This window comes from Sphaeramia orbicularis, chromosome 2 (assembly GCF_902148855.1).
Source record: "Sphaeramia orbicularis chromosome 2, fSphaOr1.1, whole genome shotgun sequence".
Lineage (NCBI taxonomy): Eukaryota > Metazoa > Chordata > Actinopteri > Kurtiformes > Apogonidae > Sphaeramia > Sphaeramia orbicularis.
This window is the reverse complement of record NC_043958.1, coordinates 27,866,162-27,880,967: the sequence shown is the minus strand read 5'-3', so window position 1 is coordinate 27,880,967 and position 14,806 is coordinate 27,866,162. Positions and strand designations below refer to the sequence as shown.

General features: G+C 38.6%; 3 protein-coding genes across 3 annotated transcripts in view; 2 read left to right on the top strand and 1 right to left on the bottom strand.

The window, feature by feature from the left end:
* Nucleotides 1–14,806, top strand: part of LOC115433363 (NLR family CARD domain-containing protein 3-like) — a 102,953-nt gene that overhangs the window by 52,300 nt on the left and 35,847 nt on the right. The window lies entirely within an intron of this gene.
* Nucleotides 210–1,309, top strand: LOC115433494 (zinc finger protein 239-like). Its single transcript, XM_030154947.1, has 3 exons — nt 210–308; nt 393–501; nt 670–1,309. The coding sequence occupies exons 1-3, from the start codon at nt 271–273 to the stop codon at nt 1,255–1,257; spliced, it is 735 nt and encodes a 244-aa protein (XP_030010807.1). The 5' UTR covers nt 210–270; the 3' UTR covers nt 1,258–1,309.
* Nucleotides 9,636–11,492, bottom strand: LOC115433517 (NACHT, LRR and PYD domains-containing protein 12-like). The gene is made up of 2 exons (XM_030154985.1): nt 11,124–11,492; nt 9,636–10,466 (listed from the first exon to the last, which is right to left on the bottom strand). The coding sequence occupies exons 1-2, from the start codon at nt 11,357–11,359 to the stop codon at nt 10,298–10,300; spliced, it is 405 nt and encodes a 134-aa protein (XP_030010845.1). The 5' UTR covers nt 11,360–11,492; the 3' UTR covers nt 9,636–10,297.

The following is a 14,806-nucleotide window of genomic DNA, read 5'->3' as shown; positions in this document are numbered from 1 at the left end:
AAATGAATTCACACTGGGCCTTTTAAGGAGAAACCATCAAATATTGTTTGTCTTGAAAATGTCTCATCAATTGCCTAACTAGTTGATTTTGTCTTTCTGCTTAATCTGGTTCCAAATGGATGTGTATGTTGTGTTCCATTCCATTGCATTTCAGTGAACACCTCCTCTGCTTGTGTGTGTTTTCATGTAGAGAGAAGCCAAAGGTGGATTTGAACTGAAACCTAAAAGTTATATCTGGAGGAAGACCAAGATCACCTGATTCCAGCAAACATGGATGGAAGACCCACCTGTGACCAGTGTGGAAAGACTTTCACCAGAGCACATGACTTAAAAAGGCACCTACGCCTCCACACTGGAGAAAGACCATATGACTGTGACCAGTGTGGGAAGAGTTTCACCAGAATAAGTAGGCTGAAGGAACACCTACGCTTCCACACTGGAGAAAGACCATATGACTGTGACCAGTGTGGAAAGACTTTCACCTTAGCAAGTAACTTAAAAGTCCACCAACGCACCCACACTGGAGAGAGACTATATAACTGTGACCAGTGTGGGAAGGCATTCACTCGTATGAGTGTGCTTAAACGACACCAACTCACCCACACTGGAGAAAGACCATATGAATGTGATCAGTGTGGGAAGACTTTCACCCAAATGGCTGCACTTAAAATCCACCAACGCATCCACACTGGAGAAAGACCATATTACTGTGACCAGTGTGGAAAGACTTTCACCCATATGAGTGTGCTGAAAAACCACCAACACATCCACACTGGAGAAAGACCATATGACTGTTACCAGTGTGGAAAGGCTTTCACCTCTACAAGTGACTTAAAAAGCCACCAACGCGTTCACACTGGAGAGAGACCATATTACTGTGACCAGTGTGGGAAGGCTTTCACTCGTATGAGTGTGCTCAAAATCCACCAACGTATCCACACTGGAGAAAGACCATATTACTGTGACCAGTGTGGGAAGACTTTCAGTTCCTCTTCTGCTTTACGTTCTCATCACTGTGTTCACCACAAGAAGGTGATGTACCCCTGTGATCGGTGCACAAAGATATTCTGGTCCTATTCCTCTTACAAGTGTCACCAACAGACCCATATTGGAGAGAATCCCAACCAGTGCAGATTTGGTGACGGATCTTTTATCACAGGTTCACGATGTACCAAACATGAACGTGTCAAACATTTCCACAAAAGACAAAAACTGAACAGTTGTACAAAAAGTAAGACTCTAGACAATCAGTCATAACACGCCAAGATAGTTGGAGTGTTATCAATGTCCAAAATGATCCTCGTCATCCTCTGCTCTCTCCCATCATCAACTCAGATGTGAATCATCAACGTCTGGACCAAACAGTACCTCAGCATCAGATGAGAAGAAGAAACACAGTGTGTGAACCAGCAGCACCAACTTCTTCTGACAAGAGCATCAGACTTCAAAACCTCCAGATCAGGCTTCACAGGATCCAGATGTGAAGACAAACACCAGACTGAAAGCTGTGTTTTGTTGTCTTCAGAGTACAGAAGTGTGTTCTAATGCACCACTCTGTAGCAGGAACCAGGAGGTGACATCACTGGTAAGGGGGGGGGTAGAAATCAGGCCCACCTGAGGGCTGTGTGGTGGAGGGAAACGCAAACAAAGGAGAGACTGGAAGGAGGTTTGATCGACAGGAGAAGTGACAACGAAAAGGAAAGTAGGAAAAGACTTAACGTGACTTTAAGTGAGGAATCTGGAAGTGGACTGGTGTGGACCCAGGACTCTTGAGAGGAGAATTTGAATCCCTGGAGCAGGCGGACCTGGTCCTACTCGGACTATGGTTGCTCTCTCTCCGGGTCAGAGGACACCTGCCGGCTCCCCTGGAACCCAAACTCTCCTGGCTTCTCCCCTGTCTGGCCTGAACATATATCTGTTTTCTCTCTCTCTCTCTCTCTCTCTCTCTCTCTCTCTCTCTCTCTCTCTCTCTCTCTCTCTCTCCCTCTCTCCCTCTCTCTCTCTCTCTCTCTCTCTCTCTCTCATTGTACTGCCTGTTACCCCAACTTCTGCGGGAGAAACCAGGTGGAACCAATTTATAAATTAGGTGCGCATGCCCGGACCCTTTAAAATAGCAGAAAAATAAATAAATAAATACTTAGGCGGACACTAATGTTGTTGGGTACTGGGAGCTTAGAGGACATCATGGCAGCAGCAGCAAGAGGGGTTCATTACAGCGTGGATACCATCAGAGAAGAATCATCAGTGAGAATGACTCACTGAGACTCTGGAGAGACAGGCGGTAAGCGCTCAGGCTTTACTGTGAACGGACCTTTACAACTGAAATCTAATTGTTCGCTGAATTGAACGGCTCATTGTGCAGTTTTCTATTAACTTTTGTGTTCATAAGGTGTGTTCTTCTCTTAAAGTTGTTGAATGGCGTCATCTGTGGGCACCCTGTATGTACTGTTATCATTCTGTTTGGTCACATTGAAGTTATGTGCAGCTTTCATCCTGGTCGATAAATCTAGACGAATATATGTCTGTAAGTATTAGTTTTACAATTATTTTGTCATTAGCTTAGAAGTATGATTGCTCGCACCTTTTACAGAGCACAAATAAGTTTTCACTTTGTGGTGGAAGCGTTCTGTTCACTGCTAATATTTGAGTCAGGTGGCAGTCTGTTTTGTGTCAGTGCTAGCTTGTATGTACTCAGTTCGGAGCTAATGCGGATGCTATTTGGTAGCAATTTCTGTGTTTCCTTTACTAGCAAATTATTTGTGCACTCTGGGAGAAACTTGTGCATATTATTAGCATTGGAGTATTTTTGATTCATGCCAATTAGATTACATGTAATGTTAATGCAGTTCAGAAAAACACTTTTTACTGTGTACATTCTGTACAAGATTACTGCATTTCCTGTCCCCCTTATTGCATATTTAAGGTAATGTCATATGGTTTATATACTGTACATGCTTGTTTCATTGGTTTGTAATTGCTGGAATATTTAGCTGTTTAATTCATGTATGGTTGTTAATTCATGCATTTAAAAAGGATGAGTAAAAGTTAAGAAGTGCTTACAGTGGAAACATATTTCAGCACACACTGTAATACATGTATTTGTTTGTATTTTATTAAAAGAAGGGAACGAAAGAAAATAAGCAACCCAAACAAGACTTCACCTTCAAACTCAAATTGGTCTCTTCCTGATTCTTCTTCACCTTCTGTTGTTAACTGTCTGCCTCGCTCTGCAAGGGTGGCTTCACACATAGTGAGGATAGAACAAGGTGACTTTATTTGCAGACTGCATACTGAGGTTTATTATGTATTTGATTGTGGTTAGTATTTTGTAACATGAATTTAAAGTAACTTGTTGTGGAGCTATTTACAGAATATCTTAACCTTCTTAATACAATCTGAAAACATAAAAGATTACTAGTTAAGTTTAACATAAGACTGTAAGATGAACTAAACCAAAATTCATGAGTTTAAATATCTTAATAAAAATACACTTAACTTTACTCACTTTGAGCTTTCCAAATCATCAGTTTGTGGTTCAGATCTTAATAAAAATTAAAATCTACATGAACTATTTCATCATTAGTTGTAATTTAAATGTTTAAAATAACTTATTTCTAAAAACTACTTGAACACAGGAATCACAATCATCTGATCCAGAGACGGCAACAGCAAAAGGTCATTTTATCAACAACATGGATAAAAACTTTACTAATTCAGTTCTGTGTCCAGACAACAGTCAGGTCCAGAACTGTCCAGAATCAAAACAAATCAAATCCATGACACAGTTCACATTAGTGGAACCAAGGAGGCCGGACTCTTTAATGCTGTTTCATCACTTCATTGGATCAGTTCTACTCTTGGTTTTGACACTTGTGGCTGCGATTGTGTCGTCACCATGGAGACGGTGGTTCTCTGCAGCTGATGCATTTGAAGACAATGTGGAAGAAGGACCCAGTGTGGTGTGAGAAACCCTGACACTGACCTGCTTGGACTGGTGGACACACAGTGGATCTGCCAGACTTGGACAGGATGGACCTTCGACCCCTCGCTGAAGGACAGTCCCATCTGAAGAGCATCAGAGGACGAGTCTACATATCCCATCAGCTCCACAACACCATCATATATGCCTGGTTCCAGTCCCTGATCAACACTAAACACCAACACAACTCTACTCAGCACCAGTTGGACACTCACATATTCCATCAGCTCAGAGCAGTCGGCAAAGTTCTGGATGATTCAGCAAACAGGAGTTCACAACCACACACAGGACAAACACACTCATGTGGACACGTCAAACAACACATTTAGGATTATTTTCATCCACCGGCAAAAACCACACATTTGTCTCGGAGTCCAGATAAAAGTCTACAAATAGATTTCCATCCCATCATAATGAGCTGCCTTGGTCAGTGTGATGTATATGTAGATGGATGGATGCTGGTGTTTCCAAGTGTGGCCTCAGTGTTCTGTCACAAAGACGGCAGCGCTCCAGGAGTTTAGGCCACTCAACCCTTTCATGCAGGAATGATTAAAAAAAGTATTGAGATTTTTTTTTTTTTTTTGATTAATGTTATTATTCAAGACTAGGCCAAAGTTTAAATGCGTTTTGAATTTTGTTTAAAAATTATGGTTTTATTAAGATATTTAACCTCCTAAGACCCAGATATGGGTTTTCTGTCCACATTTGTGGGTAAGAGATTCACAACTTTATACCAAAAAAGGAAAAGAAAACTGTCCACCACAAAGGACATTCCATAAAAATGTTAAAAACTGCATCTGAAAAAACTGTTGTATCATGATGTTTCCAATATAGGCACTTATTTAATAAAAAACAAAAAAGCTTGTACTTTGCTGACATTTCCTGGGTCTCAGGAGGTTAAGTGTCCATATGTGGACACCATGCAACAAGGGGGTAAAAATGTTAAAAATCAATAAATAACCTGGGACAAAAAAATGCAACATTATGAGAGTTTAATGTTTTTATAGGATGTACAAACACATATAAGAGAGAAAAAAACTGATATTACAAGAGAGGGAAACTCCTCCTGGTGGTCTGAACACTGGATGCATCATACATCAAAGGAGTCAAAATAACATATAGCTGTGATTATGATAGTTTTATTTGAATTGTTGAAAGATTATTGCTTTATACCCAAAGACATTAACATTTATCAGACATATAAAGATGCCTAAATCTTATAAATGAAGAATTTAGTATATTATTACATTCAATGAGGATTTTAAACTTATATTTGTTGTATATTTATATTAGTCCCACATGTGGACAGTTGATTTTCAGGGGGTGCAAGTTGTATTTTTCATCAAAATTCATTTTTAAAAGCAGACATTTGTTCAACACACTTTCCTCTACACACCAATATGTTTTTCACCTGGCTCAGCCTTCTTAAGTAGACATTTTGACAGATATTCCTGGAGCATTTAACACATGGCCATCAGCAGCAGCCATCTTAACTTTATGCGATCATTGAGCAGTTAAAATTATAAAACTAAGATTATCATTTTTTCATTGTATTGTTTAGGGTCTATAAAGACTGCTCCCATGTGGTTTGGAGAATACTGCATTTATAACCCTTTGGAAAGTGAGCTTCAACTATGAGTCCACAAATGTGGATGTCATGCATGAAAGGGTTAATGATGGTCCTCAACCACACACACACACACACACACACACACACACACACACACACACCTCTGTAGGTTAGCTGTGGTTGGATGGAAAATATACACAAATTAACATCAATGTCATTAATAAACTGCACTGAACAATAAAAGAACCACAACAGCAGCAATTTGAGGTTCAACATGGAGTGCAGTACATAAAATGGACACAAGGGGGCTCGCTGGACCCTGACAGTGGTCTACTCCACCTGTCACAAATGGACACTGAAAACAGAACCAAAACAAGGATCAGAATAATGGTTTATGTGCAGAGACTGAATATCTGCCACATCAACTCAATCAAACATCACTGACCTGCACTGACAGTTTCACATGTTTCTGCTTCTGTCCAAACAGATTTTTAAAATATTCTAAATGTCTTTCCCTCTAATGGTCCATATTTTGATGGTTTCTAACATGTAAATGGTTCCAGATATCAGTGTAGTTCCTATTGATCACTGATAGAAGTCATATATGGACTATGAGTGGATGAGTAGAGTTCTCCTCCAGTGAAAGTCCCGCCCACTTCTATAGTTAGATTGATGTGCATCCAAACCACAGGACTGGAACATAGAGACAGAACCTGACAACCTCACACATTCAGCTGGGGATTAAGTTTGGATAGTCCAGTTCCACTGTATTAACAAGAAATCACACATTCACAATCATTTCATGACAAGAGGAAAAAGACTTTATTCCAACATTATGGGCAGCAGTGTTATAGCAGAAGAACCTCTAAGACTTATTTAGAGTCTAAGTAATGAGCACTACAACTGAAAACTAGAACCAAACAACCAACAGGAACTAAATAAACAACAGGAAGAAAAACAGAATGAAATAATCACCAAAATTTACAAAAAATAACAAAATAATCAACATAAATGAAGAAAAATGAAAACACGGGACAAATAATTCATCATAATTAAGTAAATACTAGGAATTAATGAAAATTTTAAAAATGAGCAACAAAAATAAACAAAACAATTGTCATAATGTATCAAAATGAAAAATAGTAAAACAATAAAATGGAAACATGGGAAAAAAGGACAAAGTAACAAAGAAAATGAAACGAAGCAAAAGAAAAAAGAATGAACAAAAATGGGAAAATATAAAATAATGAAATGAACAAAATAATGAACATAAATGAAGAAAAATATAAGAAGTGAATCCTGAAAATGTACAAAAATTAACAAGATAATAGCCAAAGTGAACTTTAGTTATCAAAATAATGATCATAAAAGAAAAATGAAAACACAGGGGAAAAAAATCAGCAAAATAAAGCAAATAAAAAGAATTAAGTAAAATAAACTAAACAAGCGTCAAAAATACTCAAAATAATTGTTGAATTCAGTCTGATTTCTGTTATTGGTGTTTCTAAATGTTCTGTGTATTTGTAGACGATCAACTCAGACAGAATTGTGTTAAAATTCAACTGATTTGTCTGAACAATTTCATGTTGAACACAACAAAACTACACAACTATACAACACATCTACACATCACACAAACACACTGTGGATCCTGGTCTCCCCAGTCTAAATCCTCCAAACAGTGGTTCAGTGAATGTGGTTTTGAAGGTGCAGATGTGGATCAGTTTGTCAGAGGAGACTCTGTAGAAGGACACAGATCCGGCAGGACAGTCCACATACACCGATACTGTACCAGAGGAGGAGGAGGAGGAGGAGGAGGAGGAGGAGGAGGAGGAGGAGGAGGACTGATGGAGGAGTGTGAATTTCTTATTATGCCAGACACCGTATCCACCTTCATAACAGACCAGACTCCAGGACTGATCATTTTCTCCAAACCCACAGTCTGTACTCTCTCCTTTCCTTCTGATTCCTCTGTAAGTCACTGATATATAAACCTCTCCACTCCACTGGACCTCCCAGTAACAGCAACCAGTCAGACCAGTTGAACACATCAGCTGTTCCCAGTCCTCAAATCTGTCCTGATGATCAGGATATGACTGAACCTCCTCCACTCCTTCCACCTTCTTGTTGTTTTCAGACAGTTTGAGTTTTTCGTTCGCTGTGTTTGGATCCAGGGTGAGTTCACAGAAATCTGATGGACAGAAGAAAACACAAAACAGCTGCAGTTATTGATCAGTGATCAGCTTGATTTGACTTTAGGGGACAGACTAGAGAAAGACTTGTTGTTTGTAATTGTGTCCCTGGTTCACACACTGTTACTGTGACACAAATGACCATTTGTTGGATTGGTGATGTGTGTGTTTTATAGCTGTAAGCTAGCTGCTAGCTGTGCAGTCACAAGGAAAGACGCCACATTAGTGTGAATATTAAACCACAGTTACACAACCTCAGCTGGTACCACATTACAAACACTAATACTCAACAAAAGGAATAAAAACTGAACACACTAATCAGTCAAATGAATGGAAATGAACAAAAAACTAAATTAAACTAAATAATTAAACTAATTAAATTAAATGCAAAATTAACAAAATTAATAAAACAAAATATAAACTTAATCAGCAAAATTAGCATAAAAAAGACAAACTGAACAAAATAATCAGAAAAATGAAAAAATACTCAAAGAAAATTAATAAAATGTTGATTTTGTTGAATATTTAAAGGATGTCCTTTGTAACTTTGCTGTTCTCTATTTAATTTAGTTTTTTGTTCATTTTGGTTCAGTTTGTATTATATTAAACCCAACTACTGATAGCTGTACAAGTCCTAGTAGTTCATTCAAAGACCAAACACAGAAGTCATGAAGTTATCATGAAAATCCTCCACAGAAATATTTGACTAAATAAATGCTGATCATGTGATCACATAGATAATGTGTGTTCCAGTGCAGATGACTGATGGGTAGCAGCGTCACAGCACTTTAAACCTCCACAGGTTTGAGTTCTGATGGTCTTGGGTAAATTCATGATGGAGACAAATAAAGGTCTGGTCTGAAACGGGTCTGTGTGAGTTTTATTTCAGAGAATCTCTGAGATGTGAGCTGTAGTTGTGGTTTTTCTGGCTAATGTCATGTAGGCAGTAGTCAAGGACAGATAGACAGGAACTGGAATTTACTGACATTTCATTCCAATGGTTCTGTTCAGTCTGTGTCTCCAAGTTCACTGTCAAAAACCTTCCTGATCAAAACCAAACTTTATTAGTGACAACCTTTGCACAGATTTATTAATTTAATCTTTCCCTTTTTCCTAATTGTCCATAAAATCCATAATATTACAGCCTTTATCTAATGGATAATAAATATTCATGAAAGTGATTTGATGTTTTGGGTTGAACTTGTTACTGTGACAAACTTTCCTCCTGATCGACTCAGCTGTGTTTTTGACTTTATTTTTTTGTTCATCTTCCACCTTTATCAGACAGTGGCATAAGAACGACACTAGAATGATCCATAAAGACAGAGGAGGTGTGATCGGCCAATGGTCTGAGGTTCTGAGGACTCGTCCCTCAGGGTATTTGTGTCATGTGATCCGTGTCCTGACCAATCAGCTGTCAGCTCACCCACTGTCTTCACTGACAGTTGATGTGTTTTCTAATGTGGTACCAGCTCCTTGTGTATGTTCAGGTTGGGTTTCATCTGTAATCCAATGGAAATCCACTTACACTTCCTCAGACCTGGTTTCAACCATCGGACTCCACTGGGCTCCAACCTGAAAAGGAGAAGGAGGTGTCAGAGCAGAATTAAACATGGACATTCCATCACTCTGATCCACTCCAGTTTTTCTGTTCACATCCAGTCAGTTGTTCCTGTCAGTCCCTTATTGAACGTCTGTATCTGTGACTGGAACTTCAGTAAAGGATGTGGAATCAGCTGTGACACAGTGTTCCTGTCAGCTCCACCTGTTCTGTCACACATTATCTGTGTGTGCATCAGCTCAGTCCATACCTGACAGTGTCCAGTCTCCAGTGTGGATCCTCCACTAGAGCACACAGCTCCTGTCCTGAGGCTCCTGGATGGTTGTAGCTCAGGTCTAGCAGTCTGAGATGGGACGGATTGGACTGTAGGGCTGAGACCAGAGAAGAACATCCTTCCTCTGTGATCAGACATCCTGACAGTCTGCAACACAAAACATCACACATCATCTGAGGAGGGAAAAGAAGCAGCGTCAGCTGTTGGACACAGTTATTCTGTGGATGGATTTCAGCACAAATGGGATTGACCTGGAGCCAGTTTCTATTGGACTGACTCGGTTCAGGACAAGATCTGAACACAGACTCAGATTAGTCCAGTCCCTGTCCAAAGTTTGGAAAGACCTGATCTTTTACTGTTACTCAGACAAATGTAACTGGATGAAGATTGACTTTGACCAAATAAAGACACAAATGTACAGATATTGGTCCAAAAACATCAAGTGCATAAATGAACATCCTTCACCACCTCCAAATCAAAGGTTCAATGGTTCTTGGGTTCCAGTGTTTGAACAGACAAACCAGTTCCACTCCAGTCCAACCCTCAGACTGTAGACACTTTACTGTCCTTTGGATAATATCTGTAGATTTAGACTCATTTGGTTCAAATACATCTTCATACAGTTTAGTTCCTGTGTTTGTTACTTATAAATAAAGGAACATGCATGTGTTTCATGTCAGACACTGAACAGCTGGTCTGAAAACCAGCTCAGACTGATCCACTACATGTACATCATGTCTGGACTCCTTAGTCCATCTGACAGGATCCTCAGTCCTGAATCCTTCAGGTCCATGTTGTCGAGGTCCAGATGAGTCAGACTAGAGTACTGGGATCTGAGAACTGAGGACAGACCTTCACAGCTTCTCTCTGACAGGTTACAGATACTCAACCTAGAGGACACAGATGATATTTGGATTACAATCAGGTCAGGTCTGGACTGAAGGACCATCACAGTCCACATACAGGGGTTGGACAAAATAATGGAAACACCTTCTATGATGCCACAATGTTAGGTGTTTCCGTTATTTTATCCAACCCCTGTAGATCTCACTTTGTTCTACAGCTCAAATCCAAATAAAGCTGCACAATTTAGAGAAAAACTTTTTTTTTTATTATTGTAATTTGAGTCTGTTTGCTTGTTTATCAAATCAAAAGTACAGATGAGTCATTTAACAAAGTCAAATCAAACATAAAAACTGAAACTATAGTTTCACTATAGTTTATAGTATAGTTTCCATAGTATCTCCATCTGCTCAGTGTCACTGAATCCAAATCATCACCGTAGAACAGAGGTGGGGTTGAACTTCCATTCCCTAATTTTCCATTTGGATCACCATAAATCCACCTAAATCCTGACCTTTAAATCGTGGTCTTTTTCTATTTTATAATTACACAGGTTGATTTAGTGATTACACTTGTGATTGACTGGATTGTGCAGCTCTAGATCTAATACACCTGCATTTAAACAAGTACAACATGATTTAATAAAACTCAGTCAGGACCAAAAGATCAGAAATAATTGAATTCAGATTCTAACTTTATCTGACCTGAGAGTCTCCAGTTTACAGTCTGGACTCCTTAGTCCATCTGACAGGATCTTCTGACCTGAAGGATTCATGATGTTGTTGAGCTCCAGATGTGTCAGACTACAGGACTGGGATCTGAGAACTGAGGACAGATCTTCACAGCTTGTCTCTGACAGGTTACAGATATTCAACCTGGAGGACACAGATGATGATATGATCAGGTCAGGTCTGGACTGAAGGACCATCACAGTCCACATAGATCTGAGCTCAGGGAGGAACACGATGCTGCTGACAGTAGGAGTGGTTGGTTGGGTTCCACTACTAGCCTCTATATTTGATTATTTGTCTACTCTTTGTTCATCTCATCGTATGTCTGGTAGGGCTGCAACGACTAGTCGACTTATAATCGACGGCAAAATCAGTTGATGACTAATTTGATGACGGGTCGTTGGTGATGTCATCATGTGCATCCAATCCCAGGATAAACCACGTTTGACCGTAACCAGTTGAAGTAGCTCAGAGTGAGACATCTGCCTTTTCCCAGATCTTTGATGCACTGACAGCACATGCACACTAATGATCTGGAACAGAAGGAGCAGCGGTAGACGCCCACTGAAGCCAGGCTACGCTCAAAAAAGTGAACCAGGGCAGTTGTTCACTTTATATTCACAATTCATTTTCACTTAACACATAAAAAAGGTGTTTGTTGGGTTAAATTGATTTTTTATAGTAAATTATATGTAATTATGTCTGATGTGATCCCTGCTGAATATTTTTGGGTTGTTTGAACACAAACTTTTTTAGCTCAGTGAATTAGCACCAGGATACCACTCCTATCCAGTAGGAGGCAGTAATAGAACACCAGCTGCCACACCTAAGAAGAAGAATTTTGTCTTCGCTTTTGTCTTTAAAATCCTTTTCAAACTGAAGCCATATTATGATTTTCGCGGTATTCGAGCTGTTCAAGGTAAGGGAACGTTTTTTTAAACGGCAAGCCATGTACTGCCATGTCTTGATAATGAACTTGAAAAGATTGTGTTTGTCATTCAAGACTACTGATGTCAAATAGAACTGTTCAATTTCAGATTTATTTCTGTTTATACATCAGGGGGTAGATATGAATGCTTATATATCCTGTTTCAACATGTTAGCGGTTAGCATGCTACATCCCTTTAAAATCTCTGCGGCTAAAAAATGAGCTAGTGAAATGCTAATGCTTTGCTAACAAGAACGGTTACTGTCAGATCTATTTAGTTCCAAGTTGTGGCCTATGATATGTGTGCAGGGGGTTAAATGATTATTACTGGTTTTCGGAGCACATCCGCCTCCTGATGGAAAACGCCAGAGACCTAGTGAGTTCTGCGGCTTCTCTGTCCGACGGCGGAGGAGGAAAGTGAAAGTAAACAGAAGCTGAGTTCAGGGAGGCATTTATGAGACTGATGCACTGAGAATTCACACAGACATCATGTGGACATGGATTAGATCAGAACAAAATGAAGAAAATACAAAGTACAGACACAAAAGTGCATCAAACTGTCCTGTAAAAGGCTGAGATATGTTCAAGCATTTACTCAGAGTCACTTCAAAGCATTTCACTGGAACATTTAGTCAAGAATTAACATTAAACTAAGTCATAGTTTGTTCCAGATCCAATTCATAGTTGAGTGAACTGTGTTGGAAAAACAGGTGATAAACACTGAACTGTCAGATTTGGAGTGTTAAGAGGACTGATCAGAGGCTGAAAGGCTGGATGTGAACAAATGACAGGACACAGAAGACTTACTGATATCTGGAACCTTTTACATGTTAGAAACCATCAAAATATGGACCATTAGAAGGAAAGGAACATTTAGAATGTTCAAAAAAATCTATATTTTTACAAACTTTCAACAAACTTTGTAAACATTCTCCCAAAGAAGATATAGATGAAATTTAAATGAATTTGACCAATAGTTTCAGGGAGGAAGATGTTTGAAGAAATCACTAACGGAGACGATGCCTCCACAATAACTCATCTATCAGCATTTTTACAAAGTGAGAGGATTATGGCTTTAGGCTGAAAATGACCATGACTTTAAAGGACCGTATTTACAGAAGAAAGACAGAATGTTTGGAGAAAAGTCATAAAGAGGTGGAAATATCTGGGGAATAGCCTCCACGTCTGCATTCAGTTCATCTTTTGGGCTGAAAGTTGGAAAGAACTTTGACTCTTATGAAATTCTATTTTTGTCCTAATATTATAACTTTATCTTTTGTACATTTACATCCATAAACATCTGTTTATTGGTGGAGTTACAGTATTTTAGTCGTAAAGGCTTGTGAGTGTTATTTCCATCTGTTTTTAGATACTTCATCTTTCAGCAGTAAAATGTTCACATTCATTCAGTCATTCATTCATTCATGTCCAGAGTGTGTGTAACATGTTGTTTTGTTGCTTAAATGAAGAATTATCATAAATCTGAGTCTGATTTACATTACACTGACATTTACAGTGAAAAAAACATTTGGATTCATTACAAAATTCATTATAATTTATTATCAAATGGAGTAAAAACCTCATTTCCAGTTTTTTCTGACTCTAATCCAAAGTTTGTTCTGCTGATAAAATAAAAGCAAACCCAACATTTCATATATTTCACGCCCCGGCCTGTTACTGATCAGAGTTCCAACATTCCACTTGTCATTATCAGTTTATTCACATCAGAAAGTGTCAGAACATACTAGTACATTTCATTTATGTTCATTTATTCCATCAACAATCCAAACTGAGTGTTTTTACAGACACGTATGTTGAGAAAAAAGCATTAAATCCTCACAAAAAAACGGTTCCTTTTGGACTGAAAATAGACTCCGATATGTGACTTGTTTAGTGAAATTCCTGCTCATTTTTAGATCATATGTGCACCAGATTGTGTTTTTGTTTCTTATTTTATTTCATTATTTTTGTTAAACTGTGACTTTCTGTTCTCATAACATCTTACACTAGAATGAACAGCTTTATTCTGAAACAACTTCCACCATATATATTTTTTACATCAGCTCCATGATCCTATTGTTTAATTGTATTTTTAAATTGGATGTCAGGAATCGTAAAGGAGTATTTTGGTACTGGAGGTGAAGTACCATCAAAGCACAGACCATGAAATAACTGCTAAGATCAAACTGCCTAAATTCTTTTTTTAATCTGAAAACTGCTGCAGTTGGTGATTTCGTCATGAAGTTGCTGTCCATATTAATTTACATTATTTTTGCATGATTTTTTTTTTTTTTTTTTAAATCCTACAGCAGTCAGAGGTACCCCCACTACTTATGGTGAAGAGGAGATTGGCATTGATGCTACTAAGTTGACAATATGTTGGCAGTTTTTTCTTCACAGAATCGACCTTGACTATCTTTTAGATTTAACCCAAATAAACACATTTACAATAGATGGTTTATTTTTATTCAAGGCCCATCTCACACTGAAGCTGAACCTTGTCTTTCCACTGCTTTACCACTGGCTGGTCCTGGTGACACAGCTGGTAATGTTTGTTTGTTTGTTTGTTTGTTTGTTTGTTTGTTTGTTTTATATTGTGTCTTCATTTAAACTGTGTATTGTATATAAGTGTACTGACATATTTTCTTGAACACATTCAATGAGGACTTCAAATGAAGAGCAGCCTTCAAGTTCAGGAAACACCACTCAGTCTGAACCAGATCCACTT